At 35.5% G+C, this 19,529-nt stretch overlaps 1 protein-coding gene across 5 annotated transcripts in view; it reads right to left on the reverse strand.

The window, feature by feature from the left end:
• The window catches only part of Asap (ArfGAP domain of ASAP), a 491,638-nt gene that overhangs the window by 19,196 nt on the left and 452,913 nt on the right, over nucleotides 1-19,529 (reverse strand). For 3 of the 5 annotated variants that reach the window (XM_081755329.1, XM_081755327.1, XM_081755330.1), the window contains exons 14-16: nucleotides 16,648-16,890; nucleotides 12,301-12,545; nucleotides 4,161-4,220 (exon numbers count right to left, since the gene is read on the reverse strand). In XM_081755329.1, coding sequence (XP_081611455.1) covers nucleotides 4,161-4,220; nucleotides 12,301-12,545; nucleotides 16,648-16,890 — 548 coding nt within the window. The remainder of the gene's footprint in view (nucleotides 1-4,160; nucleotides 4,221-12,300; nucleotides 12,546-16,647; nucleotides 16,891-19,529) is intronic. The other 2 variants (XM_081755332.1, XM_081755328.1) reach the window with 1 other exon arrangement.

Genomic DNA, 19,529 nt, shown 5'->3' on the forward strand with positions numbered 1-19,529 from the left:
TTTCCACCCTTGGCTTCACTCCTCTTGTACATCGGTAAGTCGTTTTTTAAACTATCTGCAGCACTCATGTACACAGTCATTACTTATATAAAGTTCCCGCAGTAACCCTCTCTGCACCATTCGTGCACACAGCCAGCACTTATATAATTCCCGCTATAACCCTTCCTGTAGCATTCGTGAACACAGACATCACTTATATAAAGTTTCCGGTGAACCCTCTGTGCAGCATTCGTGCATACAGCTATCACTTATACAAAGTTCCCGCCGTAACCCTCTCTGCAATGCCAACACCATCTGAATGATTATGGCCGTTCATCTTTCCTCGGCCAAAACCCGGAATTGTCTGACTTTGCTGATTTCACAGGAAACGGTATTCTAGTATGATTGATTGAAAATAATAATAATAATAATAATAATAATAATAATCACGGACTTGACTTTCGTCCCAATTAGCCTAAAATAGTGTATTTTCTTATGTTCTTCTATTAACAACTTTGGAATAAATCATCATTAAAAAAAAAAAAAAAAAAAAAAAAAAAAAAAACTCTAGTATGTAATAACAGCCAACATAAACACAAATTATAAACATTATGTATTAACACTGAACACCTACGTAAGAAAAGCACTTCAAAAATAAAATAAAACGCATTAATATCAAGTAGTTTCATTAGTTGGTTATTTTCTTTTGAAATGCTTTACAAATAAGGAAATAACAGAGAAAACAAAGGAGAGACAGAAGGAGAAGAAGAGAGAGAGAGAGAAAGAGAGAGAGAATAACACTCATATGTGGGATACATGCACAGTGAACATAAAAACCATAATCAACGTATCCAAAATATAGTCTACCGCTAAAAAAAAACATAAAATACAAGTATTATTATTGTTTTATTCTGTTGTATAGTACACAATACCATGTTTCATTCAGAATTGGCAGTAAACGTGTACGCCATTTGAAAGTATGTAATTGTGTGACGTGGTATATATTGATTTCAGTTGATTTTGAGTTTAATGTTCCTTTCAGTGGTGAGGCTATATGAGACAGGACCTACTGATTAACGTGGAATCCGAACCACATAAGCTCCCGCCGAGAATCGAATCCGTTTCCCACGCCAAAGGCGTGTACGCTAACCGCTTAGCCATGAAGGAGCTCTGGTATATATTCCAGTATTTATACAGGAGTAACTTAAAAAGTAGTTGATAATTTTAAAAAATTAGATTAACTCTCTGCTAGTTAGAAATTTTCCCTAACTTGCATAAGTTTTCGGGAAAAACACATACAGAATGTCCGAATTGAAACCTTTTAATTTCAAATACTGCTAATAATCAGACTAAAACACTTTGTTAAGAGAAAGATGGTGGTAGCTTAGCTGTACAAATTTTAATAAATAACGAAAAATAAGAATTCATTTATTTTTTTATCGCTCCAGGTGGTGAAAAGTGAACACGACAACCAATCCTGAAAAAGTGTAGTGGTGATACTCAGAACTGACATAAATCATTGCAGTTCACAAATCTTTATATGTTGCAAAATTTTGTGTTTCCTTAGATAAAATATTGACACCGAAACCTGCTTTTCCTGCAGGATGGCATTCAGAAGTCCGGAATGTATTGAATGAGGGATTTCCACAAAACTGGATTGGGAGAGGCAGACACAGATGCTGGCCATCCCAGTCGCCTGACGTGATTCCCCTGGATTTCTTCCTGCAAGTGTACGTTAAGGACATAGTATATGCATCCACAGTGCTATTGAAACAGCTACGCCACAGACGCTGCATACACACATTATAGAGAAATTAAGTATCGTCTAGACAACTTTCGTGGCACTCGTGGGGGACACACAGAAATTAACTGATTGCACAGACAATACTTCATTTCTATCTGTATTCATTGTTGCATATATTTTTAATGCATTAAATACTTGCAGCATTATAATTCGGACACCCTGTTTATGAAAATCAAAACAGAACTTAACTATTGAAGCCATAATGAACATTACTTATTTTGTCCACTTACTTCCCGGGGAAAAAGTATCTACATCTATAAATTTTACAAGTGAGTTTCATTTCACAGTGTAAAACTATGCCAGACTTCCAAACTATACGAATTCAATACTCAAACTTGAAATAGTATATCTCTGGCTACTGGTTGCAATAGATTAAACAGATCAAACAAAGACTGGATCTATTTCTCGGACGCTGAATCAATAACAAAGAGCCATTACTCGCTATGCCTTACTGTTTTGTTCTATGGTGATAAAGGTAGAAACCGGAAGTCGTTAATTTAAACCACTTCCGAATGGAATAGATGATTAAGGGAGGTCATAGAACGTACTCTTGAGAAGCTGAATCGATTGTAAATGACTCATCTCGATATCTTTTGCCGTTTTTGCTCCTCGGAAATAAACCGGAAGTAATAGTAACTTACAACTACTTCCAGCTTTGGTAGAGTGTTGCGGATTGTGGTGGTATATTCTCTTGACACCTTGAACCGATTGCAGAGAACCGGTTGTCGCTATATATATATTACCATTTTTGTTCAATGGCGACAAATATTGAACCGGAAATTGTTAATTTGAGCTACTTCCGGTTTGAATGGAGGGATAATAGAGAAGTCGGGACCTATTCTTGGGAAGCTAAATCAATTGCAGAAAACCGCATCTAGCTGTCACTTACCATTTTTGCTCTACGGAAATCAGTAATTAAACTAGAAATGGTTAATTTGACATACTTCAGCTTTGAATAAAGGGTTAATGAAGAAGATGCAACCTATTTTTAGGGCAATGAAACAACTGGAGAAAACTGCATGTGGCTATGTCTTACTGTTTTTCCTCTGTGGAAATCAGTATTGAAACCGGAATATTAAATTTGAACCACTTCCGGTCTTGGTAGAGTGTTCAAGATAGTCATAATACGGTGTCTTGAGACGCTGAATCGTTTGTAGAAAACCACTTCCCGTTATCTGTTACCGTCTTCGTTCTATGACAATAAACGTTGAAACCGGAAATGAGTAATTTGAACCACTTCCGGTTTGAATAGAGAGTTAAATGGAGGACATGCACCCTATTCTCGGGACTCTGAATCGACTGGAAAAAAACGGATCTCGATATCTTTTACCGTTTTTCTCTGATACTTGTCGACAGACGGACAAAGGAGTTTTAACACTTATGCATAGTAGTTTGGAAGTCTAATAATAAAATTGATACTATTACTCCTGTATACTTATCCAGTGATAAAATTTAAAGAACTCTACTGTTTCCTTCACCTATCAGGATATACGTTAAGGAACATTATGGTCAGAACTCCCATGATCTTACAAGATCAATTCTGAATGTCCTGTTGTTAGTCCTTAATAAGTTGTTATAATATCGGTGCATTTAATACTATCTGAAACACCCGTTCTTCCATGGGAAGGATAGGTTTATGAAAGTATCTAAATCTATAACCCTTTTTGTGTACACATAGGGGATGAATTTGGATTTAAACGGCATAGGAAGTGTCACTGTTCATCTCAGCGACCTCGAAAACTAAAGATTCGCCACGAATATCGGTCATTTCCGATCATTTTTTTATCCCTCTCCCTCCCCATTCCTTAAGTTGCACCGTCAAAGTGAAATAATAAAACTGATCTATGTGGAAAATTTGATGGAGATCGGTCGGGTGGTTTACGAGTTATTAAATCACAAACCTAATCACTTCCATTCTTGTTTATATAGACAGATGAAACATGGTATTGCGAACAAATATTATGTATATAAATTAACATTGAATATAAAAACACTGGACAACAATTATTCCTTGAAAACTTTAAACAAATAAACTAAATAAACAACAATATGTTAAAACGTCAATTGATTTTTTTTTAAAAAAAATAGTAAGACAATCAATTATGGCTTTCGTTCCGCATAGTTCCTAAAATTCTAATTCCAGTGCTTTTTTTTAATGTACAAATTCCTCCTCCATACTTGTTCCACCACCCGTCCAGTTCAGTGTATGTGGCCCGTAAAACCTTGGTGTGTACAAGGGTGCATGAAGTGTATCTGTGTGTGTGTGTATATATATATATATAGGAACTGTGAGGAACTACTAGCTCCAAAATACGTAAGATTGTATAATAAACATCTGTTCATCATGCATGATCCACACAAAGGCAGAAAGTGTTACCGAATTTGTTGAGTATTCAGTCTCCTCTGCGTAACTCTCAAGTCTTGCCCTCTCTCTCTTCTGGAACATGATCAAGGCTTATCATTAGAACTCACAAATACATTCTGATTGGCAGTGGCGAAGCGTAGATATGAGGCCAAGTTTATCTTGTTAATTTTTGTATATTATACAAGGTGTTACAAAAATATATTCCTCACATCAAAATAAGGATAAAAGTTCTTATGGGCATGTGCTCAAAAGTGGATAGTTTCGGAGTTACAGGGTGCCGTAAAACGTGAAACAAGTGAGAAACAAATGAAGTTCATAGCTCCACTACTATGGGATCTATCATAGTCGGGTCAAGACATCACTGAGGAACTAGAATGTGAATTATCCAAATATCCATGTTTAAGAATGCTCCAGTACTTGCACAACAATTTTTTGAAAGGTAGGTGGAGAGTGATCAACAGGGCCCGGATCTTGTTGACCTAAAATTTTCTAAAAAGTGACCTATAAAATGACACTAAAATTCCTCTAAAATGACCCTAAAATTCACAAAAATTGACCCTAAAATTTGTTTTTTTTTTTTTTTTTTTTTTTTAACGTTTATTTCGTTAAACATTGTCATTTTTGAATATCTATTAGATTTTAATTACCATTTCTGACTCATTCTCAAAAGTTTTGTTTCAGTTAGTTGCAGTCTATGGATCAGTCCATTGTACGGCATTGTACGTACTGAAAGCGTAAATTCACTCCCGATTTGTAACTAGGAAACACACTTAAACAATAGAAGTTCGCAAGTGTAGACTGTATACATGAGAATAATAGATAAAAACCCCGTTTAAAATCTTTGCACGTCTTCTAATCCGTTGTTAGTTATTCACGTAATCACATCTTATGTGGTCAATGATCTAAAACCATCTGTTTGGCCACCTACCAACCCCTACCCCTAGTGAACCAGCTAAAGCTTAGTGTTCATTAGCTTCTTAGGAATGCAGTTTTTCACCCCAATAATCAGGAAACAGGAAAAGAGATGTCATATTTTTCAAATTCGTACACAGTGTTCATTTTAAGATCTCCTTATGTAGAAGGAAATGACTAAAATGACCATAAGTGACCTGAAAGTTACCTTAAAATATTAAAAAAAATGACCTGAAACTTCAAAACGGCAAAAAGTGACCAAAAGTTGACCCTACAACAATATACTTTTAGAACCTTGAGTTGAAGGATAACGTTTTTATTTGAAGTTGCCTTGTCCTATGCGTAACAGACAAAAGTTGACTTGTCAACAAGATCCGGGCCCTGGTGATCAAGTACTCCCAAACCGCTTCTCTAAAAATGATTCTGCAAGTACCGCAGGCTCTGAAAGATGGATATTTGGATAGTTCACATATTAGTTTTTCAGTGAGTCTTGACCTGACTACGATCGGTCCTATATTAATGGAACTATGGACCTTTACGTTTCATTTTTTCACGTTTTCGGCACTTTATAACTACGAAACTTTGCACTTCCGACCACAGGATTATATGAACTTTTTCTTTTTTTAAATTTTTGATATGAGGAATCTGTTTCTAAAATATTGTGATATATTTTGTAACATCCTGTATATACTTTATTTTAAAAAGCACTATTTTAGCTACCTTATGAATTAAAATTATCTCTTTTTTTTTTCGGAAACAAAATTTTGTGGATGGCACTACTGAAAGAGACCAGTTTCAGCTTCTCTCTGTTGCTCAGGATAGCGAAGAAAATTGTGTAGGTTCATAAACAATTACTACTGTCGCTACCTTATGAATTAAAAATTGATAATTTTTTCTCTCTTTCTTTTGGTAAAGGTGGAAGACACTACTGATGGAGATAAGTTTCTCTGTGTTTCCTTATGTTGCTCAGAAAAGCAAAGAAAAAGTTCTAGGATCTTAAACAATTATTATTTCCGCTACCTCATGAATTAAAATTGTTTAGGTGGATGGCATCACTGACCGAGATCAGTTTCTCCGAGCCTATGTACGTTTGAGCAGGATAGTGATGAAAGAGTTGTAGCATCGTGAAACAATTGGGAAATCTAAAAGTAACATTTTGTATCAAAAGTATCTTGTACAACTACAAAACTTATTCCAGTTTGTAACAGCTTCCAGAAAATTTGGTGCAAGAAAATGCTCCACGTTCTCATCTAACACTCTACACATTATCAATCTTAAATTTTTTAGTTTCCTTACGAAAGTATATCAAGTCGTCCATAATTAGGACGGTTTTCAGTGAATAATATACTGTGCATAGTACTGTTACTTATTCATTTTACATTACTTATTTGCAGTGTTCGAAGTGGAAAAAAAGCAGCTAGACAGTATGTTTGATTACGATTTTGACTCGACATACCGGCTATCTAAATGTTGAAATGCAATGAGGGTATGTTGCCTAAAAGATTGCATTTCTATTTACATAATGACGGAAAACCATTAGTGAGCTTCTCTGTAGTAACGGGAGGGGAGGGGGGGGGGGAATGGAGAGACTTTGATCTTCCGCCAACAACTTTGTGAAAAAAATAAGAAGAATATTCTCTTATGTTGTAATATAGAGAATCATACACGAACATACTCAAAAACCGAGTTTTTATCTTATCAATTTCTTGCGAGAAAATTCCCGGACCCTCACTTGACTGAGGGATATTCCAAACCCCCTGGAGGTTTGCCCCCACAGCAGACAACCCTTAAATCCGCCAATGCTCAAAACACGACATCTATGTATTAAGGCAGGAAGACACGCACATACATAAGAAACAAACAATTCAATATGGCACATCTAAATATAAACAAGATAAACTTCTTTGAAGACATCTCATTTTAAAAACAAAAGGTAGGGAAAAGTTGTCGGTGTTGTCAGCTTAGAAATTATTTCTACAAAAGAAATTAAATCTTTTTACGTGCAAAGCTATTTGTTAATTACTATGTATAAAAATGGATTCATTAAAGGTATTTAGCATCTACTTTCCGGTGACGGTATGTTTTAATCATTGAAAAACCAGAGACGGTATGCCTTCATCACTGAAGAACCAGAGGCGGTATGCCATACCACTACATACCGTTTCACTTCGACCACTGCTTATTTGGATTAAATGTAGTTCTCAATACCATTTAGGAATTGCTAAAGGTGTCCTAACCTTAAACGTCAGAAATATTTTGAAAAAACTTTCACCTATAAAAAAAAAAAAAAAAGTTTTACGTCCCACAGTTATGCCGATTAGGCTAAAGGAGACGGTGATAATGAGAAATGAATAAGATGGTGGAATGAAGAAAGTGGGAGGAAACGGGAGAACCCCGAGAAAACCCACGAACACGATGTTTATCAAGGATGTTATAAAATAGAGGATCTGCCTATACGTATCTTCATCATATGAACTCAATGAAGCCAGAAAACAACCGAGCATCGTCTGAACCGGCACGTCTGATTGGCTACTCTCGTTTCCGCCATGATTGTTGGCTCGAAACATTGCGATTTTAGTGGCGCAGAGTGGGCAGAGTAGGTGTGGCGAAGCTGTGAGGTATGGCTTCACGATTTTGTTGTATGGGCAGATCCTCTATTTTATAACATCATTGATGTTTATTCACAACAAAGTCCACACGGCGCGAGCTGGGATCGAACCAGGGACCCCAGTACCGGAGCACCGGAGGTAAACACTCTTCCACTGAGCCACCGCGCCTCCTTTTCACCTAAAAAAAGTGTTAATTGGTAACATGAAGCTTACTGATGATTATAAAGAAGAAGAAGCTAAGACTTTACTTTTTATATTAAAAATATTTGTGTGATCAATAAGGTCTACTCTCTTTGGTAGTCATACGCTTCGCCACTGCTGATAACAAGTCCTAAACATATGCTATTTGTCTCTAGAGTTATTAGGAAAAATACAAATCACATTGTCAAACACAAAGTAATAGAAAGTAATCTCTACAGTCCAAGATCAAGGTTGTCAGTTCAGTAACTTCACTACCAAATTTGATAGTTTTTGCTATTTAACTGGAAAATTTTCCACCTAGAGAGTAGTGGACTGTGTTCTTTACCACAAGCTCTCAATCAACTTTTTTGCAGCTTATACTTGAAAAGAATTACGATTATTTCAAGAAAGAGCCTTAACTCAACATATTAGACCGCTTTCAACACGCAGTCCTTCTTCATATGATTTCGAGTACCTTCAGTATCCGGGACTTTCATTGGTATTACGAGGTGCCATCTATATGTTGCAATAGATAGCATGCAAATGAATCATCTTACTATCTACATACAGGGCTGGCTCTACCATATGTGCAACACCTGCATTTACACCACGCGGCAAATTTCGAAGGGAGGCAAAATTTGTCATCACTATATTATTTAGAAATGAAATGAAATTTTTTTAAGTTTTAGGTCCCACAGTTATGCCGGTTAGCCTAAGGAGACGGTGATGATGAGGAATGAATGAAATGGTGGAATGAACAAAGTGGGAGCAAACGGGACTATATTATTTAGAATAAATGTTTCTCGTTCGAAACAGACTTCATGATGATGGTAGTTAAATTTACTAAGCTGACCTTCTATTTGAATACTACATTCATAATCCATGTTTAGCTAGCATTAGTTTAAGATCATGTGTACAGTGTTAAAGCAAATGGTCAAACAAATCCCAGTATGAATTACTTGATTGTTGCTCAAATGCAAGAATTCTCGAGATTGTTGTTCAATTCTCGAACGTAGCGAACACCTATTCTATTTAGTTACAGTTTTGATTTGAAAACTAGTTTTGTCTTTGTCACAAACAAGTTTCTTATCACTGAAGGTGGAAACATTTTTTTTTAAAATAATTGTTAACAGATGTAGACGAAAAATCAAGAAATAAAGATAAAAGAGTTTGTTGCACTGGAACTGCAAACTGATATATTGAGATTGAAGCTCGATATTGAAAATGAAATCTTTAAGTTTTACGTCCCACGGATATGCCGGTTAGGCTAAAGGAGACGGTGATGATGAGAGATGAGTGAAATGGTGGAATGAAGAAAGTGGGAGGAAACGGAGAACCCCGAAAAAACCCACGAGCACGGTGTTTGTCCAATACAAAGTCCACACGGCGCGAGCTGGGATCGAACCAGGGACTCCAAGCACCGGAGGTGAACGCTCTACCACTGAGCCACCGCGCCCCCTAAGCTCGATATTGAATTCTATAACAAAGGGTTACCGCCTTTCCTCTGCAGATGTGTAGCTTTATCTTTCACTAACATAATAGATTATTATTTAAAGAAAAAGCAGACACAACGAGATTGTATTTGTAGTTTTTAGTTCTATCTGAGTGCGAGTGTACTTTCCCTCCTCCTCGATGTTTGTTCATGATAGGGTAGCATACTTAAAATCCTGGCTTTTAAGATTTGTTCTTTCTGGAGAAAGGGGATGCGGCAAATGATGCCATTGCATAGGGTGGCAAATTGCCTAGGGCCGCCTTGCCTAGTATTATCCGATGTAGTCCATTAGAGTTTATCTAAGGCCCAGAAATTAGATATCATAGTTCACTTTCCATGAACTAAACTCACGGCACATGTTACATGCATTTATATCCAAGTTCAACCTAAACTTTGAAGGCAAAATTAATTTGCTATATATAATTACCGATAAAAATCTTCGTTTTTACCACAGTATCACTTTCATAATTTTATTAAAGATATTTATGTTTATTGCAACACGTCTGTAGTACGCAATTGCCAATGAAATCGAACATTTAAATTCTGAAGCCACGTTTAATAGTAAATATTAATGTGTTCCATATTAGTCAATTATTACTTTCTGATATTTGGTTTGATTTGAATTTCAGTTTAATGTCCTTTGCAGCAGCGAGGATATGATAGGTGGGCCTACTGCTTAACGTGGAATCCGAACCACATGAGCTCCCGCCGGGAATCGAACCCGGGTCTCCCATACCACAGCGTATGCTGGCTGCTTAGCAATGAGGGAGCTCGTATCTGGTGTGTCTACATGGACATGAACATGTCATCTGGGCATCCAAATCAAACCTAGTCCATTCGATAAACATAACAAAGGTATGTTCATGCACAAAAAATTAGGTACCATGAACAACGGAGTAGGTCCCTGGGGCCCGTTAACCCTGTTAGTATAAAGAAAATCGTAGACTCGCAATGAAATAGCTATTGCATCAACACTGTTCATTGGAAAGTCATGATTTATAGTTCATTCTCTTTAGCATGAAACAAGCTTTCCAGACGTGCTATGTGTTGGAACTTATAACGTACTTGAACAGGGAAAATTGGGGGAATGTTGGAAAAATTCCCTCCAGAAATCCACCCCATCAACTTTGGCCCCCTCTGGAGGCCATGCTCATTTCTTATCCCCTATAGTATTTTCCGAGACACATTTGGATTGTGTGCTTTTACCCGGGGCCACTTCAGAAGGGGCCAGAATTGATGGGAGGGATTCTGGAGGGAATTTTTCCGACACTTCTAATTTTCTGTTGAAGTATGTTATGGAGCCCAATACATAGCACCTCTTGAAAGCTGTTTCATGCTTAAAAGAATGAACTATAAACCTTGACTTTTCAATAGACAGTGTTGATGCAATAGCTATTTCACTGCGAGTCTACGATTTTCTTTATACTAACAGGGTTAATGAATCCAGGGACTTACTTCGTTGCCCATGGCACCTAATTTTTTGTGCATGAACATATCTTTGTTATGTTTATTGAATGGATTAAGTTTGATTCGGATGTCTGGATGACATGTTCATGTCCGTTCCTTCTAAGTAGTTGAGATTAGAAGGCTATTAGCCTTAACGCAGTCATAAGAGGAGTTTATTGTTCTGCTCTAGTCAAGTTTCATTCGACCACGAATGATTTAAATAGGTTCGTTCTTCATAATTTACAATTAATAGTCCAAGTTTCAATTATTTTCATATTTGAGTAATCATTTGAACTGGGTGAAAACAGATTTAGAAGTTATTTCATCTCGCGAAATCACAATCAATATTTTGCGAATACTTTCCAGTACGCATGCAGATAGCGCAAGAAATGATAGTCCATTTGTATCTTGAATAAAAACCTTGAAATATAATTATAGTTTTGATTTCTTTTGTCATAAATTTTATCATGCAATTTTCGTACAGTTCTTTAGTAGGTTCCCTTGTATTCTGGAAGGAACATGGAAGGGTCTTTGTATCAGCACATTACTCATCATTTCAAAAACAAATGACATGATTTAAGCACTGTTCAACAATAAGTCTTCTATTTATTGCGTATACCAGCATTATCACAGTAATTTCATAAGCTAATGTCCCATCAGCAAAGTTCCACTGACTGGTGATTCTTATCAGCCGTTTATTTCAGTTTTAGTATCAAAATATACAAAGTGTTTCAAAACAACACCGACAACGTTTGGGAGGTGATTGCTAACACCGAGACAAAAAGTATAGACCAGCCTGGATGCACAAATGCTTCTCTTCCGAGTTATAGGCTGCCGAAAACATGAAAAAATGAATTTTAAAAGTCCATAGCTCCAAAACTATGGGAACTACCGTAGTCGGGTCAAGACCTCACTTAGGAACTGAGGTGCGCTATCCAAAAATACATGTTTCAGAATCCTGGTATACTCACGCAAGAATTTTTGATAGAGGAAGTTTGGGCACGGTCATATAATTTGAACTACTTACCAACTGCCTCTACAAAAATTGTTGCGGAAGTACCGCAGGATTGTGGAATTTAGATATTTGGATAGGGCACATACTAGTTTCTAAGTGGAGTCTTGACCCGACTACGGTAGGTCCCATAGTTTTGAAGCTATGAACCTTTAAAGTTCTTTTTTTTTTTTTTTTTTTTTTTTCATGTTTTCGGCATGCTATAATTCCGAAAGGAAGCATTTGTGCACCCAGGTTGATCTACACTTTCTGTCTTATCTTGGTGTTAGAAATCATCTCCCAAACGTTGTCGGTGTTGTTTTGAAACACCCTGTATATGCTAGTCAAGAAACAAAATAGTATCATTTTATGCGCCAACCTGTACATGAAAACTAAGACCATTAAGCAATGACCTAATGTGGGATTTTTCCCCTCTGTAAAAGAAATTTATACTTATATAATCTTACATTGCACATACAAACATAGCAATAGAGAAAGAAAAAGGTTGTAGTGGATATTTACCTTTCTTGGCGGTGGAATAGGATTGTGTATACTGCTGGTAGACTCAACATCCGAAGACATTGAGGAAATACTTTCGGTTGAGCGGCCATTGGAGAGCCTTTGCAGAGGACTAGGTGCTGGTGCCGGGGGCGGAGGACCCCGCGGCCTTTGAAGACTTGCATTACTATTGTGAAGTTTATCGAAAGAACTTGACGTACTTTTCAAAGGAGGAGGCTCCCCGGCAGGGATTACTAATTTAGCGCCCGCTGAAATAAATAAAATCAAAGGAGACATTATGCATTACTTACATAAATAAAAATTGTATTCTTATTGTTCTAGAGATATAATGACATGCTTTGATATATGGGATGGCCCACGGAAAACCTCACATGGTGTTGAATGAATTGTTTTGGGTAAGAATCATTAAATACTATCTGCTGGTTAAGAAAAAATACACATACATGTCATTAATGGAAAGATCTGTACTCATCAAAATTACAGAAAATTACAGAAGGTGTTGGAAACGTTCTCCTCGTGCATCAAGGCACTTTGGTGCACGCCTTTACGTGTTGTTGTACACTATGTACCTCTACTACGTCGAAATTTTTCGAATTTCGCTACGGTTATTGTCCTTCAAGTCTTATAATGCTCTACGTCTATTTGAACACACTTCAAACTGCCCGAAAATAAAAATCACAAGTAGACAGATCTGGTGATCGTGGTGGCCACAATCCTTTACTGCCCTTTCCTCAGTGAATTTCTCGTGAATCAGTGAGAGTGACGCACGGAAAGTGTGACAAATTGCCCCATTCTGTTGAAACAAGACTTCATTGCATTTCAAGGATTTAGCTTTTTATAAAATTCTTCATTCCAATATATATACACACACCTCAGTGTTTATTGATGACTCGAAAAATATGGGACCCACAATCCTATCAGCAGACAAAGCACACCAGACTTCCGATATTTTTGTCATGGAAAGGCTGTTGATGAATCAAATGAGGATTTTCCATCGACTAATATACGGTGTTTCGCGAGTTTGCATGCTCTGACAAACAAAACCAGGCTTTGTCACTCATGGAAAACAGGATCATATCCATTGAACAACTCATGTTTGAAGAAGCCATGTACATAATCGACACGATGGCCTTTTCTCCCTCTTTTGAGTTTTTGGACACATGTAATTTTGTACGGCTTAATTTGTAGACTGTGTAAAACACGTTGATACGTACTGTGTGGAATATCCATTTCTTGTGATAACTTACGTGTTGACTTCAGAGGGATTCGTGACATCCGCACCTCGATGTCAGTTACCACAACAGGTGTACAAACGGATGGGGTTCGATTCTTTTTGCCGTTTGCAACTGTTTGCTCTGGTTTTTTAACCAAACCTTAATTACTGCTCTTTGCAGAAACACTTACATCAGGAAATTTGTCTGCAAAAATTTCTTGCGTCTCCTTAAAAGGAACCGTGAACACAAACGCCTCTACTTTTGCTATTCTCTGCTGAATAGAATACATCTTGCACATAGCCGTCACACACTCGTCTGCACCTAATCATCACAGCTTTATACTATCGTGGGCAGGGCCGAATTAACTCATCTGGAGGCCCGGGCTAGAAAAAAAATACGTGGCCCCTGAAGACTTCGCCAAATACATTTCTGTAAAAGTACAGTAGGAACATTAAGGGACTGTGTTTCATATTTTTGGTATATTTTATCTTATGATGATGATTGTATCTTGTATGATTCTTTTTAGACAGCCAGCTGAGATTTTGATCACAGTGGAGGCCCGGGCTATAGCCCCCCTAAGCCCCTCCCTTAATCCGGCCCTGGTCGTGGGTATGCAACAATAATCAGGTCTCTTCCCTCCGCGGCACGCATTTTTGCCGATCCCAAACGTTTCAATATTCGCGCTATACCCTAGCCAGCTGTTTTAAGTTGGTCTTGTGAAGTGTACAGAAAAATTTGGGCAAGTCTTTCATTTGCCCATTTGATGTTGAGAACCGAACCCAACCAACCCCTGCAGGGCTTCTAACCCGTTTTTACTATTACTACTACTTTTACTATGGATCCGTATAGCAAGCTTATTTTAATGAAAAAAAGTGTTACGAAAATTTAAAAAGAATTAAAAAAAAACTTTCCTTGGGCCGGGTCTGAACCAACGCCATAAAAGATTTTTATTACTAGCGCTAGTACGCTCGGTTACGAGGGCCGACAGCTCTTGGCGTTTACTTTCTACTATATATAGTTCATGACTCTTGATGCCCTATCTGTGTCGGCCAATAAGATCAGAGGATACTTAAAACGTTCGGGATCTGCAAATATGCCCGCGGCACACAATCAATAGCAACAATTACTGGTGCCGACTGTACCGACAACAATAAGAAGTTTCATTGCAAACATGCAGGCGGGCAGGTTTTTTGTGGGCCACCCGTTATAAATTTAGTTCTGATAAATGTTACTTACACAACATAAATTAGATTTTACGAACAGTACACAGTATATTACAATAGTTAAAGGAAAAAGTAATTAGATAAAAGAACAACGAACAGCAGTTCGAATATTTATGCTAATAACTGTTCGAAAATATATTTTAATATATTTTAAGATTTATGGTAACTAATAACTGCTTGAATATTTATGCTAATAAATGATCGAAAATTCACCTTAATAAATAGTAATTTTTAATATTTATGCTAATAACTAATAATTCTCAGAATATTTATACTAAAAACTGTTCGAAAATGCACGTTAATAATTAGTAATTTATAAGATTTATGCTAATAACTAATAACTGTTTGAATTTTATGCTAGTAACTAATAACTGTTTGAATATTTACGCTAGCTAATAATTAATAATTGTTTGAATATTTATACTAATAAATGATCGAAAATTTACGTTAATACATTGAAGACCTGAAGTAAATTAAGATCTAAATGCAATTTGAACCATTTTCAGATAATGTTTTTCCTCAAGAAATTGTGCCTTCACATACACCTCACGCATTCTATTGGTAACAATCTGGACTACTACACACAGGTTTGGCGTTTAGATCCGAATATACTTAAACTGGCTTGGCTCATAGACTATCATTTCGGTTATAACTCGAAACTTCAGAAAATGGCATTTATTATCAAAATTTACTTCAGGTCTTCAATTAGTGATTTCAATATTTATGCTAATAACTGTTTGAATATTTATGCTAATAACTAATACCTGTCAATATATATGCTAATAAATGATCAAAAATTTACGCTAATAATTAGTAATTTTTAATATTTATGCTAACAACTGTTTGAATATTTATGCTAATAACTAATAACTGTCAATATTTATGCTAATAAATGATCAAAAATTTACGTTAATAATTAGTAATTTTTAATATTTATGCTAACAACTGTTTGAATATTTATGCTAGTAATTAATACCTGTCAATATTTATGCTAATAAATGATCAAAAATTTACGCTAATAATTAGTAATTTTTAATATTTATGCTAATAACTGTTTGAATATTTATGCTAATAACTAATACCTGTCAATATTTATGCTAATAAATGATCAAAAATTTACGCTAATAATTAGTAATTTTTAATATTTATGCTAACAACTGTTTGAATATTTATGCTAATAACTAATACCTGTCAATATTTATGCTAATAAATGATCAAAAATTTAAGCTAATAATTAGTAATTTTTAATATTTATGCTAACAACTGTTTGAATATTTATGCTAATAATTAATAACTGTCAATATTTATGCTAATAAATGATCAAAAATTTACGCTAATAATTAGTAATTTTTAATATTTATGCTAATAACTAATACCTGTCAATATTTATGCTAATAAATGATCAAAAATTTACGCTAATAATTAGTAATTTTTAATATTTATGCTAATAACTAATAACTGTCAATATTTATGCTAATAAATGATCAAAAATTTACGCTAATAATTAGTAATTTTTAATATTTATGCTAACAACTGTTTGAATATTTATGCTAATACCTGTCAATATTTATGCTAATAAATGATCAAAAATTTACGCTAATAATTAGTAATTTTTAATATTTATGCTAACAACTGTTTGAATATTTATGCTAATAACTAATAACTGTTTGAACATTCATGCTAATAACTATTATTATTTGAATAATTTATTCCAGCAACAAATAAATATTTTAATATTTATTCAAATCATTTTAGCAATACTAACATATAACTTTAACTGTTATTTTAAAAAAGTAAGTAATTGTTTTGAGAAAAAAATGGACACTTAATTTTAATATTTCCATCTCTGTAAATCTTCAAATTGGTTTCAAATCTTTTACTTTATGTAGATATAAAACTAAAGAACTACGTACCCAAATGTATTCCTGATGGCATAGACCCTCGACTTGACATCGAGCTGTTGACTGTTGGATTGGCACTAACTGTCCCTGAATCACTGGAAGGGGACCGCTTGTGGTTGAGGGTATAAGCACCTTGATTTGGCAACAGTGGATCTGACGGCGTTCGACTATGGCTATTTGGAAGAGTGCCGTAGATGTTGGAGACCGGTGGAAGAGGTGCCGCTCGTTTCTTTAGACTACCATGAGCATTCATGCCTATATAAAAAGAAATATAATAGTTCTAGAAAGTATTTCATTATTTACATTCACCAATCATCATCATCATCATAGTTATTCTGCCATTATTGGCAGGTCACTTGCGTGGAGAAGCTTGCATGCTCCGCGGTCTTCCGCTAACCTCTTTATCTTCACGTACTATTTTTCTGTTCTGATATCGTCCATTAACTGTACTCTCCTTCGATCCCTCCCTCTCTTTCCTGCCACCATACCCTGTAGCACGTCCCTCATGATACATTTTCTTCTTAGCTAATGTTTCAAGCAGTTTCTCTTCCTCCTCTTAATAATGACTAAAATTGTTTTTTTCTCACCCAACATTTCTAACACCCTCTCATTCGTTTTCCGCTCAACCCAGCTAATTCGCTCTATTCTTCTCCACACCAATATTTCGGAAGCTTCCAGTCGTTTTTCCATCATTTTTGCGTAATATCCATGTTTGTGCCCCATACAGTACAATACTCCACATGAAGAAGAATTTTATGAGTCTTTTTCTCAACTCTTTATTCAAAGCCCTACAAAATAGCATTTTCTTCCTCCTAAAGGCTTCCTTCGCCATTCCCATCCTTGCTTTTATTTAAGTTCACACTTCATATTGTTACTAATAATGCTACTCAGTATGGAAAACTTGTCATCTGTTCCATTTTCCCCTTCCTGCTTCTATATTTGACACTGACCTCTTAGTTCCAATCACCATGGCTTTCGTCTTTCTAACATTTATTCTGATCCCATATTTCTAACATTTCTAACTTTATCGTCATTACCAATAACGAAGTCAAAATGGAATATCATTGCTAATTCGCCACGTATAAAAATATGTTGTTTCTGCTGATTTTATTATAATAATTATTTTTGCCCTACCTCTTATTAGCTGAATAAAACATATACACACAGAAGAATCCTGCACTAAAACCGGAAGTAGCAGAAATCTACTACCGCTTCCGGTTTAAATATTGAGAAAATATCACGCCATACAAATGACAACCCCTTGATGTGGTGTACATGTCACACTGCTAGTTGCTTAAGTTTCGTATAAATTTGAGATGGACTTGCGCCATCATTTGACAAAAATTTAATAATAATTCGATGCGGGATATTATTCTTAATCTCTTGTCTGGGTATTATGATTACTGAAAGAGAGGACGGATAATCAAGTGTAACTGACACTAAAACATGTTAAAACTTGCATCTATTTGTCAAAGCGACACATCTGCGTTTTCTCTCTTTAAAAGCACACAGAACGAAAATTCCTGTTCAAATTTGAACGCTTCATGTACCATTTAGAATCCTTTGTTTTATAAAGACTCCTAACATATACAAGGTGTTAATGAACTTGGTGTTATAAGTTAGGAAATGAAAATATAATGAAAAAAAAGCTCTAGTAAATAATGATCATAAAACGCCTCCTTCCAGTTATAAACGGCCGAAGACCCGAAATATCACGTCTTAGAACACCTCTGGCTTGAAAACGATGGGAACTCTCAGAAATGGTTCAAGGAATTCTGTCACATTTAAATCATCACACGAACCAGAAAAAAAAAAAAAAAAAAAAAAACACACATTTTCCTCAGCAAAATAGCGCAGCATAAACACAAGAAATAATAATAAATAGCACTAGAATATATACAGCCAAAACAATAATGTAAAAAACGGCAACGTTCTGTTAAAAAACACTAAGCTGCACAGCTACTACAGAAATCAAAACCCGACGCATCTCTGCCGTTATGTTTTGAGCAAGAAGGCTATAGCCTTCTGCAATATTAGCCTAAAATAAAATAAGTTACGGGGATATAATATATATATATTCACTACCATAGTACAAGGACACATTTCTTTCTTACCTTAGTAGCGTCCTCTTGATCCAGAATGAAATGTGTATCTTTCTCAACAGAGTAAACTAAGTCATCAATTGGTAAGTGTGTAGGACGAAAACTAAATCTGAGTCCCAAGGCAAAGATCTGATTAAACTTTTTTGGAATATCTGCATCTATATGTTTCACTAACAATTGTTTCATATAGGTTTGTGTATTGTCATGGTGCTTTTTTGTTTGGCACCAGGATCCACCTAATATTTGAATTTTCTTCTTGAGTCTGTGCAGTTTAAAATAAATATCTTTTCACAATTGAGTGAAAATAGTGAGCAAACAAATGTCTAAGGTGCAAGGGTCAACTTGTGAGTGCAAGGTCATAAGTTGTTTATAGCAGCTATGACTTAAAAGGTTTTATTATTATTATTATTATTATTATTATTATTATTATTATTATTATTATTATTATTATTATTATTATTATTATATTTATTTATTTATTTATCTGATGGCTGGCTGTAATAGTTGTTGTCTATTTTTTGAATTTTTATCGCGAATTTCGTTTCCAAGTATGGCAGTTTGATCTGTAAAAATTTTGGAGTTAATCCTTGGTAGGAGCATAATTGCAAAAATTGTAAACCCAAAGACCTATTTTGTAATTTAAGTATGTCCTCTTCCTGATACTCAGTTTTTAGTACATAAAAGTGTATTCACGTACCCAACTTATTTTATATAATTCGTTACGCCTGTACCGGGAATTATGAAACATGGATATTTTCCTTGAACTGCTTGCGAGAAGCTCCATAATTTTCA

The sequence above is a fragment of the Thermobia domestica genome, chromosome 4 (assembly GCF_964235325.1).
Source record: "Thermobia domestica chromosome 4, izTheDome1.hap1.1, whole genome shotgun sequence".
NCBI classification, from domain to species: domain Eukaryota; kingdom Metazoa; phylum Arthropoda; class Insecta; order Zygentoma; family Lepismatidae; genus Thermobia; species Thermobia domestica.